This window comes from Aptenodytes patagonicus, chromosome 6 (assembly GCF_965638725.1).
Source record: "Aptenodytes patagonicus chromosome 6, bAptPat1.pri.cur, whole genome shotgun sequence".
NCBI lineage: Eukaryota > Metazoa > Chordata > Aves > Sphenisciformes > Spheniscidae > Aptenodytes > Aptenodytes patagonicus.
This window is the reverse complement of record NC_134954.1, coordinates 30,374,408-30,395,237: the sequence shown is the minus strand read 5'-3', so window position 1 is coordinate 30,395,237 and position 20,830 is coordinate 30,374,408. Positions and strand designations below refer to the sequence as shown.

At 45.5% G+C, this 20,830-nt stretch overlaps 2 protein-coding genes across 5 annotated transcripts; both read left to right on the top strand.

The window, feature by feature from the left end:
- Window positions 1-240: 240 nt before the first annotated feature.
- On the top strand, window positions 241-10,396 carry ING5 (inhibitor of growth family member 5). Of its 3 annotated transcripts, XM_076341843.1 has the most exons (9): window positions 241-323; window positions 1,149-1,220; window positions 1,932-2,098; window positions 3,536-3,647; window positions 4,606-4,699; window positions 5,701-5,836; window positions 6,005-6,066; window positions 7,000-7,069; window positions 10,077-10,396. In XM_076341843.1, the coding sequence occupies exons 1-8, from the start codon at window positions 287-289 to the stop codon at window positions 7,040-7,042; spliced, it is 723 nt and encodes a 240-aa protein (XP_076197958.1). In that variant the 5' UTR covers window positions 241-286; the 3' UTR covers window positions 7,043-7,069; window positions 10,077-10,396. The 3 variants fall into 3 exon arrangements, with proteins under 3 accessions (XP_076197958.1, XP_076197957.1, XP_076197959.1); XM_076341842.1 differs by having other exon boundaries at window positions 7,000-10,396; XM_076341844.1 differs by lacking the exon at window positions 241-323 and adding an exon at window positions 717-818 and having other exon boundaries at window positions 7,000-10,396.
- A 401-nt stretch (window positions 10,397-10,797) lies between these two features.
- Window positions 10,798-20,664, top strand: D2HGDH (D-2-hydroxyglutarate dehydrogenase). Of its 2 annotated transcripts, XM_076341831.1 has the most exons (10): window positions 10,798-10,930; window positions 11,205-11,605; window positions 12,177-12,234; window positions 13,870-14,009; window positions 14,707-14,900; window positions 16,017-16,185; window positions 17,246-17,389; window positions 17,804-17,946; window positions 18,764-18,929; window positions 20,184-20,664. In XM_076341831.1, the coding sequence occupies exons 2-10, from the start codon at window positions 11,212-11,214 to the stop codon at window positions 20,441-20,443; spliced, it is 1,668 nt and encodes a 555-aa protein (XP_076197946.1). In that variant the 5' UTR covers window positions 10,798-10,930; window positions 11,205-11,211; the 3' UTR covers window positions 20,444-20,664. The 2 variants fall into 2 exon arrangements, with proteins under 2 accessions (XP_076197946.1, XP_076197947.1); XM_076341832.1 differs by lacking the exons at window positions 10,798-10,930; window positions 11,205-11,605; window positions 12,177-12,234; window positions 13,870-14,009 and adding an exon at window positions 14,022-14,618.
- Window positions 20,665-20,830: the final 166 nt, after the last annotated feature.

Genomic DNA, 20,830 nt, shown 5'->3' with positions numbered 1-20,830 from the left:
CCGCCACCGCCCGGCCAATCCCGGCGAGCGCCCCCCCCCCGGCCGCTCTAGGCGGCGGAAGGGCACAGAGGCGCCGAGGTCCTCCAGGGAGGCGGTGAGGCGGGAAAGGAGGCACCGCCCCCCGCCCGCCCTGCCCCTCATGAATATGCAGCAGGAGCGTCCCCGACGACCAATGGGCGCCGGGCGGACTATGAATATGGGATGAGGCTGGGGCCGCGGCCCTTGTCATGCGGGCCCGGCAGGCGGCGGGAAGCGGCGGCAGCGGTGGCGCGGCGCGGGCCGCAAGATGGCGACCGCCATGTACCTGGAGCACTACCTGGACAGTGAGCGCGGGGGCCCGCGCGAGCGGGGAGCGGGGGGGCGACGGAGGCGGGGGGGGGGAGCGCGGGCGGCGGCCAGGGCGGGGGCGGGGGCGGTGGCGGCGCGGAAATTAGAACTGCGCCACGGGCTGGGGCGCGGGGGGCGGTGACGCGGTGCGTCAGCAGCAGCAGCCGCCGCCGCCGCCGCCGCAGTGCGTCATCGCTGCGCGCCGGAGAGCGGGGCGGTTGAGGCGATGGCCGGCTGCGCGGCTCCGCCTGCCCCGCCTGGCAGGCCGCTCTGCTCCCCCCACCCCGGGCCGTCACACGCCGCCCCGCCGTCTGTGGCGTTGGTAACGGCCGTCCGCCCGCCCGCCCGCCCAAGGCGCGGAGGGCTCGGGGTTCTGCGCTCCCGACAGGCGGCTCCGGCCCTCACGGCGCGGGCAGCGGCGCCGCTCGGTTCCTCTCACGGCCGTGCGCGACCGGCTCGCTAATAAACAGCGGGAGTAACGCGGCTGCCGGGTAAGTGTCAGTCCCACGAAGGCCTGTGTGCGTGCGTACGTGTACCTAAGCTCTCCTGATGTAAATGGACGGTTTACAGTACGTCAGACTAAGCGTGTGTTCAAGTGCTGGCCTCCTGTTGCAAAGGCTTCGTTCTTGGAGCGCTTCTAGCCAAGAACAGGGGCCGCATGCTGCTTCTGCGTGTGTATGTTTAGCATAGCTGTGGGTAATCCAGCTGCTGGCCCTGTAAGGCAGTGGTGTTTGTAGCTCTGCTGAGTTGGTTCAGTGCTGCATGTCAGAGGCTGCTATGAGGAGAACAGGCTGTAGTATTTCTTGGCCTTTATGTTCCAGGTATTGAAAACCTGCCTTGTGAGCTGCAGAGGAACTTCCAGCTGATGCGGGAGTTGGATCAGAGAACAGAAGGTGTGTTTGGGTATTTTGGTAAGCGAAGTCCAATAGAGAGCCTCAACCTGAAGGACAGGAAGAGCCCTGTGGAGACTCAGCTTTACAGGACGTATCTCCCCTCTAATGCTTTTTCTTTTCTCAACCTGAGCACTGTGCAGCGTTTGTTTCTTTTCTGTGAGGGCTCCAGCTCACAGGACTAGGTATTTTTTCAGCAGTTGCCAGTTAACTTCCAGCTGTGTGATCGCAGTACCTGATGGCCCCTTGGATGGCCTTACTTGCACACACTTCTACATCTACCGAATTGTAGGTTGCTGTGTGTCTTGCAAGACCAATTTTTTTTGTTTTTTGAGGTTTGTGTGGTATCTGGCTGCACATTAATGATTTTTAATTTGAACCATTAGAATGGTAAATGGCTGTGTAGCAAATACAATGTTTTGCCTGTGGGAAGAGAGGCTGAAGTTTGTGAAGCCATTGGTTCAGTTTCTGATCTTAACCATGAGCCCCTCCTCTGAATTAACTGTAAAACTCTTGAGAAATCGGAATCACACCACAAGTGTTGAAAAGTGAATACCTTTAACTTCATTTTTTTTTAAAAAGGTAAATACATTAAGGGATCGGGGAAGTCAGAAAACTGTCAGGAGAGGTCTTCTAAATACCGTAAAGAGGTAGAAGAAAAAACTACTTGCTTGGGCAGACAGCTTTCTCATGTGTATATGCTTTGCTGTTCAGATAAGAAAGCAGAAATTGACAGTCTTGCAGCAGAATACGTTGAATCAGTGAAGAACATGTTACCCGAGGAGCGAGTGGAACACCTGAAGAAAATCCAGATTGCCTACAGCAAATGTAAAGAGTACAGCGACGATAAAGTCCAGCTGGCCATGCAGACGTACGAGATGGTGAGGATCACAAGCAGTGAGACTTCTGTTAAAAACGGTCATACTCTGGAATGGGGCTGCTGGTGGACACGGAAGACATTTCCACAGTGTCCGTTTTCCCTGACGTATTCATGTTTTGGGTTAAACATCTTACCAAAATAAGTTATTAGTTCTCAAGCTTATTTTTCTTACTGCTGCTCTCCCTTGTGTTAGCAGGTTTTGCGTCAAGTAGGCATCTCTTCTGGTGAAAGGTTAAATGAGTTTATCCCACTTGGAGATTGCTTGATTGGTAGTACTCCTCTGCTGTGTAATAATGCCAGCAAATTTATCCTGCTCCCTCCGCCCCAGCAGCTCCCCTGTCACCCGATAATTTATTTAGGGCTGGTCTTAGTCATAAACAACATGTTTTGAAGTCAACTTCAGTACTATATTGTGGAGGAATTAAGGGAAATCTGCCCAATTACCTTCATTTCCAAGTGACAAAAGAAAGCAGACCTGTCAGCTCCACTATTCTGGTTGTATATTGGACACCAAACTTTCCTCGATAGACCTGATGGGAAAAATCTCACTTATAAGATGCAGCTTTCCACTTTTCTGCTTCTAATCCTGTGTCCATTTAGCTGTCCCTTGAATAATTGTTATCTTTGTGTGTTTTATCCCATAGATAAAACTTGAGTGAGGGGAATCCTTTTGACTGTACTTAAGCGTGTTTTGTCCAGCTTCTAGAGATGCTCTGGGTTCTGCTACATCTGCAGCTGCAGTACTGCCATCAAATACTGCAGAAAAGTAAATTATTTCACAGGGATTGAAAAATGTCCTAGATAACCACTAATTTGAGGACTAGGTATTGCAGCAACACAGTTTGGGGGTGGTGGCTTAAAATACCTTTGCTACATCTTTGTTCTGTAAGCCACATTATTGCAACCAGGGTAGTACCAAGGTAAACATGTATGGACTTGATCTTGGACATAGTCAGCAGAAGCATGTATTTATTACCAAATTTCTTCGAATAGCGTGCCAGTGAAATGCCGGAAAAAATAGACTGATCTACTCAACACATTTCACGGACATTAGTTGAATAATGTATTTTGAAAATTGCAGGGAGAAAACAATTCTCTTTAATAACTCTCACCGTCTTGTTTTGTTCTGCAAACCATTAGTCTGAGTTGCTTTGACTCTCCTTTATGCCACCTCCTTCCCCCTTTTCCTTCCTTTCTCTTTGCCTGTATTGGGATTAGGTCCTCTTGCTTTTTCCTGTTTTCCTTTGGCTTTTTTTTTTTCCTCTCCACTTTAATTCCCTTTGTGTGTACCGTTTCCCTTTTTCCAGTTTCATACCCTTTTCATGACTTGCTCTAAAGTATTATACTCCTGTTCATGCTGATAACAGCCTTAGACCTTCCTGTTTTCATTTGAGGATTTTTTTTTTTAATTCAGTTTGTGGTTTCCTCTTCTGTGCAGGTGGATAAGCATATCCGCCGGCTGGATGCAGATTTGGCGCGGTTTGAAGCAGATCTGAAAGATAAACTGGAAGGCAGTGACTTTGAAAACCCTGGATCTCGAAGCCTGAAAAGTGCGTAAATTTTGTATGTTTGACAGCCTTTTCCAGCACTGAGCATATCTAACCAGAAAGCCTAAGATATAAAGTAGGCTGCTATTTCTGGAGGAAGAAAAGAAGTACACCGTACTGTACTTCTCTACTTCTTTTTAATGCTCTTCAAATATTTACAGTGTTCTGGTGGGCAATAAACAAATGAAGAAAAATCTAGTGCTGGGATCTAACTTACTGTCTCTGCTTGCCAGATCACCCTGAGGTGGCCCGTGGTTACTGGTTGTAAGGAGGCTACTGGCCAAGGGGGAGCTAACTGTGACAAAAATGAACTGATGTTCTTGAGTGTAACAGTTTTAGTTTCAGGCTTGATCTGTTACCAAGTTCTAAGATCTTTTTGAGGAGAGATTTGTTTATTTTCCTCCCTTTACCAGAATTTGAATACTAATCAAGCTGAGAACAGCAGGAAAAATTAGAAGTTAAAGGAAGGTACCAGTTTCTGTAATGTGTACTGGAAATCTCGTATGATTACAGTGACATTTGAGCATGGTTAACAGCAGTACAGCTTTATGCCTTTGAACTATGAAATAAGGGGTAAGATCAGGGATGTGGAGATAAAAGTTACATTAGTTATTGAGTAACCAATTAACTGGCTGAGTGTTTATGAGATTTAAAAAAAAAAAACCTACTACAGCATGTCTAATCAAATATGATGCTGTTTGTATCTTGTGCAACGATACGGGCTAACATTGTACTGCAGTGATTTAATTGCCAAAACTGTGAACGCAAGAGTTTGGTGCTCAGTCATACTACTTGCCAATTTCACATGTTTGTGGCATAAAAATGTAATTCAGAATCAGCATTCATATTCTATTACATATGAAAGAAGGTTTTCAAAACAATAAATGCATCAAAAGAAAAACATCTGGGGATTTTTCTGGTATTCAAATAAATTGAAATGATGGGTTTTTTTCCTTTATAGAGGGACAAAGTCAGAAAGACAAAAGAGGCTCTCGTGGTCGAGGCAGGCGAATGTCTGAAGAAGATACACCAAAGAAGAAGAAACTGAAAGGAGGGTAAGGCATATCCAGTCACAGGTCTGGTGACTTTGGCTTGACGCTTCATGAATTTTCCGCAAGCTCATGTTACCCTATTTATGACTCGTGTCTGGATGGTGAGCGGTGTTAGAGTGTTCTGGTCTTACTCCATTTCATTAGTGTCCTGCTTAGGACAAGTCAGCTTTGTTAATTAACTCCTTGGTTGGCATGTGGAAACTCAGCATGCTTGGAATGCCCTCTGTCTGGAAAGACAAGATCAGTGTCTCTGTTGCTGTTGGCAAGCTGGGAGAAAATAGCTTTTGATTTTTGTCATGCGGCTATTTTTAACAGTTGCTTGTGGTCTTGACTGTAAAAAGAAACACTTGCCCATTGAGAGGAAAACTGATGTTTTATTGTTGTTCTAGACATCTTGGAGAATTTTGGGGGTTGTTTTCAAACAATCATGTCCTAAATAGTCTTGAGTAATCTAATTTGGTTTTGTGAAGCAAGGAAGAAAGCATGTCCCCTCTCTATCATATGATTTATAGAAGAGGGGCCCTGTTAATTCTAATTTTCCAACTGGCTAAATGGAGGGGCAGAAAAGAAAAAAATAGTTTCCACTGAGTGTTACTGACAGGTCAACTTAATACACTCCTATCAGAGCAAGGGGGTTCACTCATACCTGGCAAGGAGAAAAGAATATATGTATTAAAACTGATAGGGGGGAAAAAAGTCAGATTCTTCTGTCCGCAAGCAGAAGTGATCTGTATGTTAATTTTGTTACTGTAGTCATGGCATCTACAAATCATTGTCTTAATCCTTTATAGTCAAGCTTATGTTTTGTGTTTGATCAAACCTACGTTATGATTTTGATTATTGGATAATATGCGATAATGTAATCTAAACTCTGAAGTAGGGTCAGTGTGCTTTAGGGAAGATATTGTTAAAAACTAATTTTCCCAAGTGGGATTTAGCTCTTGGAAACATGGTGTTGCCTACAACTGAAAAGTGTTTTATCCTCAATCTGTCCTTGTCCACAGATCTGAGTTTGCTGATACCATCCTGTCGGTGCATCCCTCAGATGTCCTAGACATGCCAGTGGACCCTAACGAACCTACCTACTGCCTGTGTCACCAGGTGTCCTATGGAGAAATGATTGGCTGTGACAACCCAGATGTAAGCACTTGAGATGATTTATTTTCAGGTGTTTGCTACATCACAACACTGTGAAATGGGGGGGGAGGGGGGAGGAGGGTACTTGCCCAATTAGATCATACAAAATGAAAATAACATTTGTGAAACACTAAGTGTCTTCTCTGTGGGTTTTTCCTTTCTGTTTTGCAGTGCCCAATTGAATGGTTCCACTTTGCTTGCGTGGATCTCACCACCAAGCCGAAAGGGAAATGGTAAGTATGACAACATACAGCTTTTTTATTTTTATCAGGCTACAATTTGTCTTAAGAAGATTCACAATGAGAATTAAAACCCCGTTGTGACCCTTCCTGACAGAGGACCTTTGCTCTTGTCATCAGAGGGTTTGCATCCTCTATGGATTGGGATTGGGTTTGTGTGAACGTAGAAGGTACAAGCGGAACCTTCTTCCTAAAGTCTACTTCAACGGGCATCTTTAGATTCTGGTGGGAGCAAAACAAGGACCCAGGCATATGCAAAATGACGTGATAAACAGAGCAGTTTTTGATCTGAGGCTTGTGTAAACATGTACATGTTACATCTCAGGTTTGCTGTATTGTCGCGTAGTTGTGGCTGTGGTTAAAATTGAGAAGAGACGTATTTATTTTTTTCACTTCTGGAAGCAAAGTTTGAAGACTGCTCTAGGTTTTGCTTATATATGTGCTCATCTTCGAAAGAATCATAGGCTTGTTCTGTACTTAGTTTCCATTTAATGGACTGCTCTCATCTAATAAGATGCCTATGAGAAACAGGCTTAAGTGAAAGTGAACTGCAATCATTGGAAGGAGAGGAAGGAATGAATTGGAGGAACGAAGCTTTTTTCTTTTGCCTGTAGAGGAAGCTTGTGTGACAAACTTGGAAAAGTTGGAGTAACTTCTAGGTGAATGAAATAAGGTGAATCACAGCTGTGAGGGGCTGATGAGCCCTGGAAGCCTTCTAGTGCTATCTGTCACTTCTGCCCACCTGAGTTGGTAGAGTTCCTTTCCTATTTGCTCAGGCTTCCTGCATGTCATAAAAATTATTGCAATTACTTAAATTGGCTGCTTTTAAACCACCCTACCACCCACTCATTCCCAAATAATAAAAAGAGTTCTTGGGCTATGTGTGCTTAACTTCAGGAACTAATTACTGCCTTTCTTTCCCTGCAGGTTTTGTCCTCGTTGTGTTCAGGAAAGAAAGAAAAAGAAGTAACAAGTAGAGGGGAATACATCCTCTGAGGCAAGAAGAATTTAATATATTCCTTCATTCATGTTGCAATATTATCTTTGATTATTTTTTTTTTTTTTAACCTACCCTCCTTCTTTTTCTGGTATGATATTTAATTGTCCAGTGGCCAGTTTTAATTCCTGTTCTTTCATAAGAAAATGGCTTTGGGAGGGAGTCCCAAATCCCTTTGCCACAGGGATTTTATTTATGTTACACTTGCACAGCACTGAAATCGGTATTACTATGAAGTGCTAGGGTAGCCAGTAGCTGTAGTCTGTGCTAGTTTATAGGAGTCTGGGAAACCACGTAAGACATTGCAGGAGAAAAAAATACCTGTATCTTCAGCATGGTGCATTGCCATCATGGAAATAGTTTAGGCCTGGAGCTTGGTGTAGCAGAGAAGAAGGAATTTTCTCCGATGTAGCCTGCATGAAAGAAATAGGCTCCATTGTTTAGGTGTCAGGCTAAAGTAAGCTCCATGTTAGGTCCATTTGTTGTGCAGTTCTTTAGTACAGAAAGGAACAGGAAAGCTGGTTAACTGTTTCTGGTGTCCGTTTCCTCAAAGCAAAGTACCATGCTTAGTTTTGACAGGGCAGGGATGGGAGAGAGGTATGATGGTATCTTCTCTTTTGGGGAATTTCTTCTGCCTACCTTTGCACTGCCTTTATTTTACTTGATCTTGCCCCCATTCACATGAACCTTAACAGAAGCAAACCATTAGACTTTTCACCTCCTTCTAGAAAAGGTTTGTCTCTTTTGGGAGAAAACCTTTAAATAGCGAAGGAATTTCCTGCAGTGTTTCTTAGTGACAGTAATACTGAGAGAGGGGTTACCTTTCCTGGCTGTTTCCATTTCTCTGAAGATCCTTTTAAGTACATTACTGTGAAGATGAAACCTACAGTATTCTTGTAGAGATAGAAGGTCGGATTTATTCATAAAATAAGATGAAGGTCTGATTTTTGTTACTTGTGTTTGCCTGTGTTGCACCTGGGTAAATCAGGAAAACAAGCTTTAAGGGGAGGCTCCCTAACGACAATGTGTACATTCCTATGATGGCGCCGCAAAGCTGAAAGGCAGCCATGCGGTAGCTTGGTGGGGGGTTTTGAATAGCATTTGCTATGAAGCACTGCTATTGAAGAATGCCATTCAGCAGGAATGTTTTAAAATTACTTCTTGTCTTTTTTTAGTGGGGGCACATTTACATGTTCTTGGCTTCTTTAAGCTGCCTTTCAGATTACGAATGTGAATCCTTGCTGTCATCACAGTGTCAGTTGCTGCAGCAGCAGGACAGAAGGAAATCAGGAGTAGGAAAACAAAAGTCTGTCTGTTTTTTCCTTCCTCTGAGTTACAGTGCATGCAGAAGTTGAGGGAAGAGCGCAGATAACTTTTGTCTTCATATATATCCCCTGTATTATGGGACTTACCCACCTACCAAAAAAGATGTTGTGGGAAAGGTGGTTCTGCTGGCGGAGGGGGGGGAAGCTCCAAAACCCCCTGCAGCAGCATGCACCAGGGTTCATGAACTTTGCTGGCTGTGATCCCTGATGGCTGTTGATGGCAGCTCTGTGCAGGGCTGTGTACTACTTTGCATACCATTGTGCAGGAGCTCTTGGTATAGACTGCTGGAAAGGCATTAAGAAACTTCCAGATATGCTTTTGTTCTGCTGTAAAAACAATCTGAATAAACAGTGCAGAAGAAAAAACCACTTCTAGTCAGATTTTGGCACTTGTTTCCAAAAGCAAAAAGTCTTTTTCCTTGTTACACTGACCCTCTTACTTGTATTTTGCAATGAAAGAAAGTAGAACACAGCTCTTGCCAATTTTCCTTCCCCGCTTTGCTCTGTTGGGCTTTGTAGATGCTGCAGGTATGTCAAGACTGACATAGAAGAAACCTCTTGATACTGAGACAGCTTTTCTGTGAACATTTTGATTCATTGCATCTGCTATGGGGAAAAAAAAAAACAAACCCTGTCTCCAGGGTCCTTTCATTTAAAGTGTGATGTTGCATGTGTCTTCGCTGTGTTGCATCACTCCATATGTTGTATATGAAGTTTCCATAGTTACGTTTACAAGATGATGCGCATTTGTCATTGTTGCCATTGTAATAGCACCCAGAAAGCACACAGACAAATTAAAAGCAGATTGCTGGAGGGAAGGAGGAGGAGGAAAAGCACAGTCACACAAACCTGAGCTTAGAAATAGTCAGCTCTCTTTTCTTTCTGCCTCTTTTTTTGAGAGCAAATTTAATCATGATACCTCATGAGCCAGCCTGTAATTCAGTAACCAGTGAGTAAGACCTATATCTCATTGACCTGCTACACTGGATTAATGCAGGAGTGTTACTGCATCCTGAAGACTAGTCTTGATGCTGTTTCAGGTTTTATTTTCCCCTTCCATCCAATGGTATTATATACAACTTCCCCCCTCCCCCCCCCCCCCCCCCGGCTTTATTAGTAGTGGTATCACCATAGATTAAGCATTTGATTTGAACCAATCTCACAATTCCACTGCACCTCTCTGGAGGTCTTGTTGGAAACATGCCCTTATGGAAGTGCACAGCTATGGATGAGTAAGTGCGAAGCTGACCACCCTCAGCTCAGAAGAGACGGTCAGGTAGGACAGCAAAATGCATTTCGTTAGCAAGTGCTTTCTGGGGCTCGGAAGAGCAGGCTTTCCATTTTAACCAGCAAAGCAAAAAGAAAAATAAGCTCTAGAAGTTAGCATCAGCCCTCAAAAGGAAAGATACTTGGCTAGGAATCGTGAACAGTGTGAGGAACAACATACTCCTCCTCTTTACGATGTAACATCTCTAATGTGTCAGAACGTCTGATACCAGCAATAAACTGTCCCCCTCGGAACATATCAGCACAGGGGCTCTGACAGGCTCAAGAGCATCTCTTGGGTGCTTACACCTGGCTTTAGAGATTTTTTTTAAACTCTGTATAGACAGAAATACCAGTAGCCTTCATTTTTGCTTACTAAAGGATTTAAATCTTTCTCCTGAATTTTGAATGTACAGTGTTAAATATACTTTTCTGGAGAAGGGTGAACAAGACTGTGATACGTAAACAAGTGTTCCACTAAAGATTGTCGAAACGCCCAAATACCCTGCGGGGTTCAGCTTTATTGCAGCTCATCCAAACTGGAGGTGAAATGACTTTAACCCGATTGTTCTATTTTTTAAAGGAATTAGATCTATGTTCCCTTTGTAAATGGAAGAGAATATAAATCTTTTTATTAAAAAAAAAAAAAAGGAATGTAAAGTAAAAATGTATATCTGTATTTTTGGATCATGTTATGGATATATTGTTATAAATAAAGTATTTTTGGGAACAAAGACGTACGCGTGAGTGTTGCGGCAGCACAGGAGTGCTTGTGGCGGTGACTTGTGGGTGGCTGTACCCTGGGGATGAGTGCCCGGTGCTCTGGCTGTGCTGCCGCGGCGGGCAGGCTCTGTGCGAGGCTGTGCTGTAGAGGAGGACGTGGGCATGCCCTGCGTGGGGCAGTGTCGGACAGGAGGGGGCGTGCACGTGAGGCGTGGGCCGCGCGGATGAGCCCTGCAAGGGCACGCCGGGGCGGGCGGCTGCCGGCGGGCGCCGGGACCCAGGCGGCTCCGCGGGGCGGGCGGGCGCTGGGGGTGCTGCGGCGGCCTCCTGCCGCCAGGCGGCGCTGCCGCCCGCCTGTGCTGAGCGCGTGCGCCGTGCGCGGCGGCAGAGACACCCCCCACCCCCACCCCCCGGCCTGACCGCGTCAGGGGGGCCGGGGCCGGGCCCGGCCGCAGCAGTGCCTCGCAGCCGCCCAACCTCCATTGCTGCCTGCAGCTGCCGGGCCCAGAAGCGGTGGCGGGCGGGCCGGGTTTGCCGCCCCCGAGGGGTGCGTGAGACTGCCGTGTCCCGGCTGGGGTTTGGCGGGTGGTTGGTCACGGCTGAAGGGAGAGCTTCTGCCTGAGGTGCTATGCGATGGGTATCCCCTCATCCCCCACCCCCGGGGTATCACTTGGCCGAGGGGTTGTCACACATAGAGGGGCCCGTTCCCAGCTCCTCACAAACTGGGAGAGTGCCTAGGTTGCTTCCTCTGGGATAAGAACTCCCAGAGCTGGGGCAGTGTGGAGGGGAGCTTGCACATGAGCTAGGCCTCTGCTTTCCAGGGTGATCATGGGGATTTCCTCTGCGGTCCCCCGCTGCTCTGTGTGGAGTCGCTGGACTTGGCTAAGATGGCTGACGAGCTTCCACAGGAGGATCTTGGCACAGCAGAGCGTGACTTCTGCCCCAGGGACACTTCAACAGAGGAAACCATCAGGTGCACCCACGAGTGTGGTTTCCATGCTGTGGGGCATGAGGCCTCGGGGCAGGAGAGCGCTCCACACAGCCTCCTCCAGCTTCCAGGAGGTCATGCTGACTAGTGAGCGTTACAAAGTGCAGCGGCTGCCCTTCTCCCATGTGTCCGACAGCGATGTGGCTTTCTTTGAGCGCATAATGCCAGGTAGAGTTATCACAAATCCAGAGGAATTGAAACCATTTAATGTGGACTGGCTTAAATCAGTCCGAGGTAAGTGAGCTTGTTTATTTTTCAGTTTTGGTAAAGCCTCCTCTCTGCTTCCATTAAGGTATCGGAATGAAAAGTCTGCCAAAGAAAATCTCATTTCTGTTTATAGCAGACCATGTTTCTACAGACCAGGCAAAATGAGTTTTCCTCACAGAATATATTCCTTTGAGAATTACCTAATTTCTGGTAATCTTTCAGGCTTTTGTTAAAGAAAAAAATCTAAGCCCTGTTAACTTACTAATTTTTTCCTGAAACAAATTGGTTCAGTTAACAGTTCCTGAAGTTTTGGCTGAACCTCAGAAAACAAGTGGTGTGAATTTTCTGTTACTTTTGTCAAAGATTTCATGAGAATATAAAACATTTCCCATCGCCCCCACTGGCAACCAAGTCTACGTATAGAGATAAAGCTTTTACAGTGCTTTAAGGGAAAGCCCGCTATTGAAAATACTTGTTTTAAAAGTGGTTAACAGCAGAGGGAGTGTTGTTATTTCAGACATCATTCTTTACCACCTTTTTCTTTCTGACCTCTGTAGAGCCCACAACTTGTCTTGAGAGTCCCTTGCTTTCATTGCAGGCTGTAGCAAGCTGATGTTGAAGCCACAGACAACAGCAGAGGTGTCTCAAGCTCTCAGGTAACGTGCACCTTTTCTGCTGGACTTTGTGATGAGGAAACTCATGTTTAATCTGAGAGGGTCCAACAGGTGAAGGGGAACTTCTAGATGTTCAGGCACTAATTGCTCAACCATTGGAATTACTGAAGCTGTTTTCTTCTTGACTGCATGTCTTGTGGTTGAGCTCTGGTGACTTCAGCTCTCCCTTCTGCTCTTTATATCCCCATATCCCCACTGCCCTTGGGCTGCCCACTGTTTCCTGACATACCTTTTGTTCCAGCTGCTCCCAGGACAGGAGAAACTGCATGCTGTTGCTAGTCTGGGGGCGTGCATGTGCTGGTAGGTAGGCAGTGTCACTCATCTAAAAAAACCTACAGGTTCCTAATTAGGAATGTTTTCACATAGGGAGCTGAAATTTTTCAAGGCAGAAAGGGGCTTGAACCTGTGCCTTGTATTTCCCAGGCCCAGTGCTCTCCCCGGCCCTTGGCTTTTCTAGGGTGATGGTGTCGTGTCAGTATTAGGCAGAAACAAAGGCCAAACTTCCATTTGTTTTACAAAATAAAATTCATCTTTCCTGGCCAGATGTCCTTACAAAGGCAAAGTGGGCAGCAGCAGACTTCTCAAATCAATGTTGATGGCTTTGAGTAGAAGGGTCGTAAGAGTGCTTAGTGTGGAGGAGAGAAATGGCGGGGAGAGATTAGCAAGTGGATTCAGTATTGATGACTTTTCTGCTCTACTAAATTGTCAAAATTAGACACTGTACCAGTGCTCAAGAGGAGCAGTTGTGTTGACGGATTCAGGAGGGTCCATCTGAAAAGGTAAAGAAGGTTAGACCAGAATCAGGCAGTTTGAGGAGCTAATGTTTTGTCCACTAAATCAGTAAGAACACTTCCCTGGTTCGCTGGTGTAGGCGTGGCTCCAGTTGGGCATCAGTATGCAGGATCACCATTTGGCTGAAGAGCTAAAAGCTGCATGAACCTGCTCCTAGCTCTGTTAAAACAGATATATAGAGCACAGTAAAATCAGGGCTTCTGAAGTAACTGCTGGTGCAGTGCAGCTTTGTGCTATCTGTTTGGAGAGGATGTGCTGGGTGGTGCTTTGCAGGGATATGGCAGGCTGGAAGGTGAAGCAGCTGAGGCATAGATGTACATGGTTTGTTGCCTACAGGGCATTAATTTCTTGAGGGGAGGAGGAGGGCAGTAATGTCTTAAACCACTGCCAGAGGTCATCTGTCAGAGCCCACTGAGGAAGTCAAGTTGTTAACAGACTGCTACATAAATAGCTTAAATGTAAACAGAGTGAGCTGTGATTTCCAGGCAGATGTTGTGTGGCAGATCTGTAGAGATGCGTGGGGGTAACCCCAAGTGTTCGTTCCTTTGCTCAGTGCTGGGTGAGTTTAGTGAGGGGTTGTGCTTTCTCACTTTAGCAGTGAAACTGTCCCTTTGTATCAATTTAATCTTTAGGCTAAATGCTGCTTAATTTTAAGGAGCATTGAGCATTCACACAACAGTAGACGTTTGTGTGTGTCCTGGTTTCGGCAGGGATAGAGTTAATTGCCAATTGCTGAAAATGATGTGTATCATCATTCACAGAAGTGAACTTCTTCTGATAGACTGGATTATGGCCATAAGACTTCAGAAACCTTTTTCCTTCCAGGTACTGCTATGAGAGGAACCTGGCAGTGAACCCACAGGGGGGTAACACGGGCCTTGTTGGGGGCAGCGTTCCTGTCTTTGATGAGATCATTCTCTCCACTGTCCTCATGAACCAGATCATCAGCTTTGACAAGGTGTCTGGTAAATATCGTAGAGATGTGAGGCACAGAAACGAGTCTCAGGCCCTCAACCAGCCATTTTCCTGGGAGACAATAAATGCTGGATCAGCAAGGTTCAGCCCAGCAGCATCATAAGGAGCATCACAGGTTTGTTTCATCCAGGCTCCTGCTGCTGATGTAATGCTTAGGTTATAACAGTAGCGGATGTAAAAATACATCTGGTGGCAGAAAGAGGAAGAAAGAGAGAAGAGAAACATGGACATCCTATTACCTCTTTATAAATCTAGATGAGAAACCCAGCAGGTGGAGCAGGATGATAGTGTTGAAGAAGGCACGTGGTAACTACACTGGCAGAGGGAAGGGAAGGATGGGAAAAACTTACAGGTTGTTTGGATTTGGAGAGTTAGGAACCAGGCTGGATTGAGTATTTCAGTTCTTAGACAGAGAGAGAGAGAACAACAGGCAGAGATATACCTAATCTCATTGTGTTTTACCAGTCCAGAGTTGTGGATGACCAGATGTTAAGGCAATGGCAAAGCTCCCCTCGGCTTGAGGGGTTGGACAATGCCCTGTAGCATGCATGGACTTCTTGTGCGTTTACATTGAACCCCAGAAAATTTTGGAGGAAGAGGTGATTGCATCTGCTTGTACTTATCCCGCCTCTTTAGGAGGCGCTGCCTTCTTGGGCATCAGCTTGTAGCAGAACATTTATGTTTCAGGAATCCTTATGTGCCAAGCTGGTTGCATCTTAGAGAAACTCAACGAGTACTTGGAGGAACAGGGGTTTATCATGCCACTTGACTTGGGAGCGAAAGGTAGCTGTCACATCGGTGGTAATGTGGCCACAAATGCTGGAGGCTTACGGCTCTTGAGATACGGCTCTCTCCGAGGGACAGTGCTAGGACTGGAAGTGGTAAGGCGAGTACCTGGCAGTTCCCTTCTGTGCTTGAACCTCTACTTCTTACCCCGTTCCCTGCTATTCTAGCCCTTAGCTATCCATTATGCAAACACGTTCCTCTCCAGGCTTCCACTCTTAACTTTTCCTCGTATGGCTCTTTTGAGAAGGGTCAACAAGTGTCTTCATGCGTGTAGCATGTTACTGCTACTGCAGTTTCCAGCTTTCACCTCTGTGCTTACTGACAGAAGTGATATTAGGTGGTTTTCTAATCCGGAGAAGAAGGTAGGGAGAGATTTGGTGATCCCAAGTTACCTGCATGAGGTTGGTTCCTCTGTGGAGCGGTGGGTCTCTGGAACGCTCTGCTAAATCCATCCTACGGCACTCTTATAGTGGCTGCTCACTCGACTTTTAATAGAGCTGTCCGCTTTGGGTTTGTTTGGCTGCTGGCTTTCTCCTAGAGTCTTCCCTGTTCCTCAGCCTGCTTCTGCCCTACAGGCCTGTGCTTCTGTGTGTAAAGGCTGGGATTAGTGGTTCTAAAAAAAATTTGTGGGTTGGGAGCAGAGAGCTAATAGGAAATAAATTGGGTAGGTTGCAAAAGCCTGGTTTGGTTTTATTGTGTAGGCCCAGAAAGGAGAGCTTTTGTCTCTCAGGTTAGTCCCTCTAGCATCAAAACAGCCTTTAATAACATGTCTTAGAGACATTCAGCCTTGATTTAAGGCTTAAGTGGTGGAGGGCTTACTTCATTCTGGTTAACTGTGTTCACTGTTTCAAATAGTGTTCCTTGTTTCTGTTGAATAATGGGAGCTAGGGCTGCAAAGAATGGCTGATCTTGTCCACCTCTGGTAAGAAAAGGAGAGCAAACTCTATCTTCTGTTATTACTTGTCCTGCTGGAACATGTGCAAACAGCACCGTATAAAAAGAAGCAGAAAAGTTTGGGGGAAGACTCAGGTAGAATATAGAGGGAAGGAAGAGCTGGGAATGGAGCAACAGTGACGAGACTGTGGGAACGGGCTGAAGCTGGTGTCCACTGCTCAAGGCTAGTGGCAGCTTTTCATCAGCTTGCTAGTAGACAAGCTTATGACCGCAGATTTCTACGTAGGTGCTTTGACTGGGTCTCCATATTCCTACAGGTGCTGGCTGATGGCTCAGCTCTGAACTGCTTGGCATCTCTGCGCAAAGATAACACTGGCTATGATTTGAAGCAGCTTTTCATCGGATCTGAGGGGACCTTGGGAATTATCACTGCTGTCTCCATACTCTGTCCTCAGAAACCTAAGGCTGTGAATCTGGCATTCCTAGGTAGGAGCTGATATTAATAATTGCACACCTGAATTCAGAGGCTGGGAAGGGAATAGGAATGGAGAGAAGAAAGCACTGATTAGCCTGCTGAGCTAGCCTACCAGCATCAGCTTGTTTCTGAGAAATAGTAGGATGCTGTATGTTAAAATACCTGTGCAGATATTTTATATCTGTGGTGTAAATGTGTAAAATACCTGCAAGGGCCGATCACTCTGCAAGGGAAGGGGAGCCAGGAGCTTATCAGGATGGAGAGGCAGGCAGGACAGTGCTCTCACTGACAAGGGCCCGGTCTGACAGTATCCGAGTGAGGTGAGCAGGGCCCAAGTGAGGTGAGCAGGGCAAGTCTGGTGACAGTAGGCAGAGGCAGCCGCAATCCAGCGGTCACCATGTGAGTCCATAGTGACAAGGCAAGGCTGGGAAGTCAAGTCTGCAGGCCAGGATCTGGATCAGCCTGGTACATGGCCAAGCACAGCTGCTTAAAAGCGGCTTCTGAGCGAGCCTCAGCAGGGGTGTCCCCGCTGAGGCTTTTTAACAGAGTTGTTTGTGGGGAGCCTTCACTGAGACTGTTTTTTTTCTCAAAAATCTCCAAGGCCAGTAGGGGCTTCTCAAACAGCTTGTTTGTATCAGATGAGAGCAGAGAGCTAAACTCCTAGGAGAGGACGAGTAGACTCCAAGTGCTGACAGACTTGTGGAATATGTGCAGTGGACACCAGAATTTGCCTGGACTCTCACAGTGGCCTTTAAATTTCTCTTGGGTCGCCGCCTTGCCTGTGCTGAGAACTGAGGGTGGGGCAGACATTTTGGTATGAACTGTCTTAGAGTGTTCAAGAGGTCTTTGCCACAACAAAGACTAATTGCTATATCCTCCTGCTGTTCTGCTCTGAAACCTTTCCCAGCTCAAACCATTACAGGAACTGCTGATCTAAACCCACACAGGGTAGCAGTTTACATTTTCTAGAGATGGGAAAGATGACTTGAAGCCTGATAGACTTTAAAACTTTTTACAAGGTGTTGGGGGGCTGTTTTTTGTTCCTGATTCCTCTCTGTGTTCTGTCTGAAGGGTGCCAGAGTTTCACTAAGGTTCTGGAAACATTTACAACCTGCAGAGCCATGCTGGGAGAGATCCTGTCTGCCTATGAGTTCATGGATGAGAAGTGCATGGAATTGGTTGAGAGACATCTCAAGCTGTCCAGCCCAGTGGCAGGTAACAGTGTCATTTGTGCTGTAGAAAGAGGCATTGTACAGCTTAGGGATTTTTAGCCTAGGTTTTTTTTTTTTTATATATTTGTGTGTGTGTGTCAGTGAGTGTGTGGGCATCCCTCATAATTTTTGTACCCAGTATTCAATTCCAAACACATACGACTTTTTATTTCTGTTTGTTTCCACAAAACTGCTAGGTTTCTGAAAAGCAGTGGCTAGGTAAAGGATAGAGCATGTAAAAGTGCCCTACAGATAAAAGATTGCCACTTAAGCTACCCTTCCGCATGGCACCAGAGAATCTGGGCAGTAGAGCAACTTTATGAAATGTGCTAAGCTTGGGAAAAGCACCAGAACCTGCACTAAATTCCTGTGCTTTTATCCCAGAGCATCTGCTTATTCTGTTCTCCCTCACTTTCAGGCAGCCCTTTTTATGTTTTAATTGAAACTTCAGGCTCCAACTCGACCCATGATGAAGAAAAATTGAACAACTTCCTAGAACAGGCCATGAATTCTGGTTTGGTCACTGATGGAACTGTGGCAACAGATGATAAGAAAATAAAGGCAAGTCATCGTTTCCTCTTGTGCAAATCTCTTTGACATGATTCTCTATTTGGATTTGTATTTTTAATAGGGAAATATTCAGACTGATGTTTGGTATAAACGTTCCTGAGTGATCTAGTAGCTTATTTGGCATATTGAGTAAGAACGCTAAGAGAGAATACTTACCACTGCTGATTCTTCCCAGAAAGCCTGAATATTTGGAGTTTCAGTGGATGTTTTCTCTTCTAAAAAGATCAGAATAATGAATAACATCTTTCAGTAGTTGCTGGGGTAGGACCCAAACTGCCTGAAAACTATCGAAACCAGAAGCTGAGTTGTCAGCAAGGCCAGGAGTGAGCAAAGTCTGTAGGCCAGCATGACAATGTGTTAGAGCCAGGGACTGTGGTCCCAGGGAACAAGACAGACACATAGTATCTCAGTGAGGAGAGTGATTTGTGTCTGCCCAGTGAACATGAGTCTTTTACACTGACCCATGTTTCTTCCAGTCCCAGTTCCCAAACCTACCCTTGCAGTACTAAACTGGAGGAGGCACATCCCCACTTCTTGGGAAACCCAGAACAACTTTGGAGAGAATGCCCATGCCTGTGTTCTTTCTATGTGGGGTGCTGTCAAGCTTGAAGAGTTGGTGTATCACTTTACTGTATGATGCTGCCAAGAAAGCATTATTACTAGCTTCCAAGAGATAGAGGATATTGAGGGAAATCAGAAGTTGATGTTATGTGTGAAGCATCAAGGCTTTTTTTTCCTCCATGCCACAAAGCACAGAACCCAAGAGGTGCATGGTTTATTTGGATTTCTTTGATCTTTGATTCATCAGACACTGTGGAGCCTGCGGGAGAGGATCACAGAGGCCCTCACTCACGATGGCTATGTCTACAAATACGACATTTCTCTCCCTGTGGGAAAGCTGTATGATCTCGTGACTGACACAAGGGCTCGGCTGGGCCAGTGTGCCAAAAACGTGGTGGGCTACGGCCACTTGGGTAAGTGTAGATGCTGGGAAAGGAGGTGATTGCTCTTTTGTGCTCCAGGTTTTGCTGTGCACCTTCCTAGTAGTTTTAAAGGTTGTTTTTAGATTAATGAGAGGCATAGACTAAATAGCTGAGAGCTGTCAGAAGCGGAGGATGCGTAAGGATCTTCGTGTTTGAATTTCATTGCTTTCAGGCTGCATTCCATATATTAATGGCAGGTTGCTAGCCAGCCAGCCACTGAAGTGGTCATTTGTACCTTCTTGCTCTGTACTTTCTATTTAAGTATGTAGGTTGTTTAATTGGACCATCAATTTGATTAATGTACTTAGACAAATTTGGTAGATAAATGCTTTCTTGTCCAAAGTGATTAGTCGTATTGGAAATCAATTATGTCTGAGCCATTAACCCTCCAAAAGAGAGTGATAAAAGTAATGCACAGAAAGGCTGGTACATTTGTTAGAATGCTTTGAAACTCATTTGATTTTACATACAGGTAAATGGGTAGCTTAGCAGAGCTGTTCTGTTAAAAAAAAAAAAAAGAGAATACTGTTCAGCACACTTGATTTGAGATTATTTGAAGGACATGCAAACACAAGTTTGCATAACAAAGGCTGCCTCTGGTAGCTCTTGGTATTGAGGATTAAGCTGTGTACTGTGAGGGTTTGCTGGGGTGCAGGAAGAGGTTTCAGAGTGAGAATGAGTTAAGTTGTGTTTATCTTTGTGTGCTTTGTCTTCTGAATACCCAGCAACTATGTGCTTAATCAAATACCATCACACGCAAGTGGCAAAAGGAGAAAATGTTCTGCTTGCTTTGTTTCTGTTGACACAGTGCCAAAGTGCATTTAGAACATTGCACAAACATAATAGGGAGAGAGAAAGTGATGAAGGGCCATATTAAAATCTAATGATCATTATGAAATACCATTGGGGAAGTCTTTGGCATGCCATCTCAATAGTGGGACAATAATTAATGCAGCACAGTTGTTTGAATTTTAAAATCACAAGTGGGAATTTGAAAGTAGCTTAACTCAGAACACTTCCTCAAATATTTTACTGAAAGCATGTAAAAACAAAGATCCTATTTGAATTATTTGCACATGGAGAGGCTGATGTTTGTAGAAGGACAGTGAACTTGTCCTTTTTCGCACAGTTTGGAGACTAACAAAGGCACCATTGTTTGAGTACATGGAGGAGACAGTAATGAGTCTCTGTTGCAGGGCCACTGAGTTTTTCTTACAGACCCACCTCTGCAATGTTTTCTTCCAGGAGACGGAAACTTGCACTTGAACATCACGGCGGAGTCCTATAGCTATTCCCTGCTGGATGCCATTGAGCCATTTGTGTACGAGTGGACTGCAAGATACAATGGCAGTATCAGTGCAGAGCACGGACTGGGCTTCAAGAAAAAGCAGTTCATTCAGTACAGCAAACCCAATGAGGCAGTCTTTCTAATGCAGCGTTTCAAAGCCATCTTAGACCCCAAAGGGATCCTCAATCCGTACAAGACGCTGCCCTCAAGTTCTTGAGAGCAATACGCGCTGAGAAGCGAGCAGATACCATCACGCAAGGATGGCATCTCTAGCTCAGTAACTGCACTTTAGCCATAAACAAACTGGTGGATCAAGCAAGCATGTGGAATGCTCCTTGTTTTATTTTCTTAGTGTGATGGAACAAGTAAAGGAACGTCGTTGCTCTTTTCAGGGGTGCCTGCTCTTTCTGAAGAAGAGCACATTATTGGTTTTGACCATGTAGGTTTCCTATTTAATCTGAACACTGAAACCAAGCATGCAGATACTGTGTGTGGATATTCCAGCTCTCTCGCCCCTTAGTTTGCTCTGATTTATTAGTGGAGTGACACCAGCCAGAGGAGGCATTTTCTCACTTGGGGTGTACACGTGAAGCATCAGAGGCAC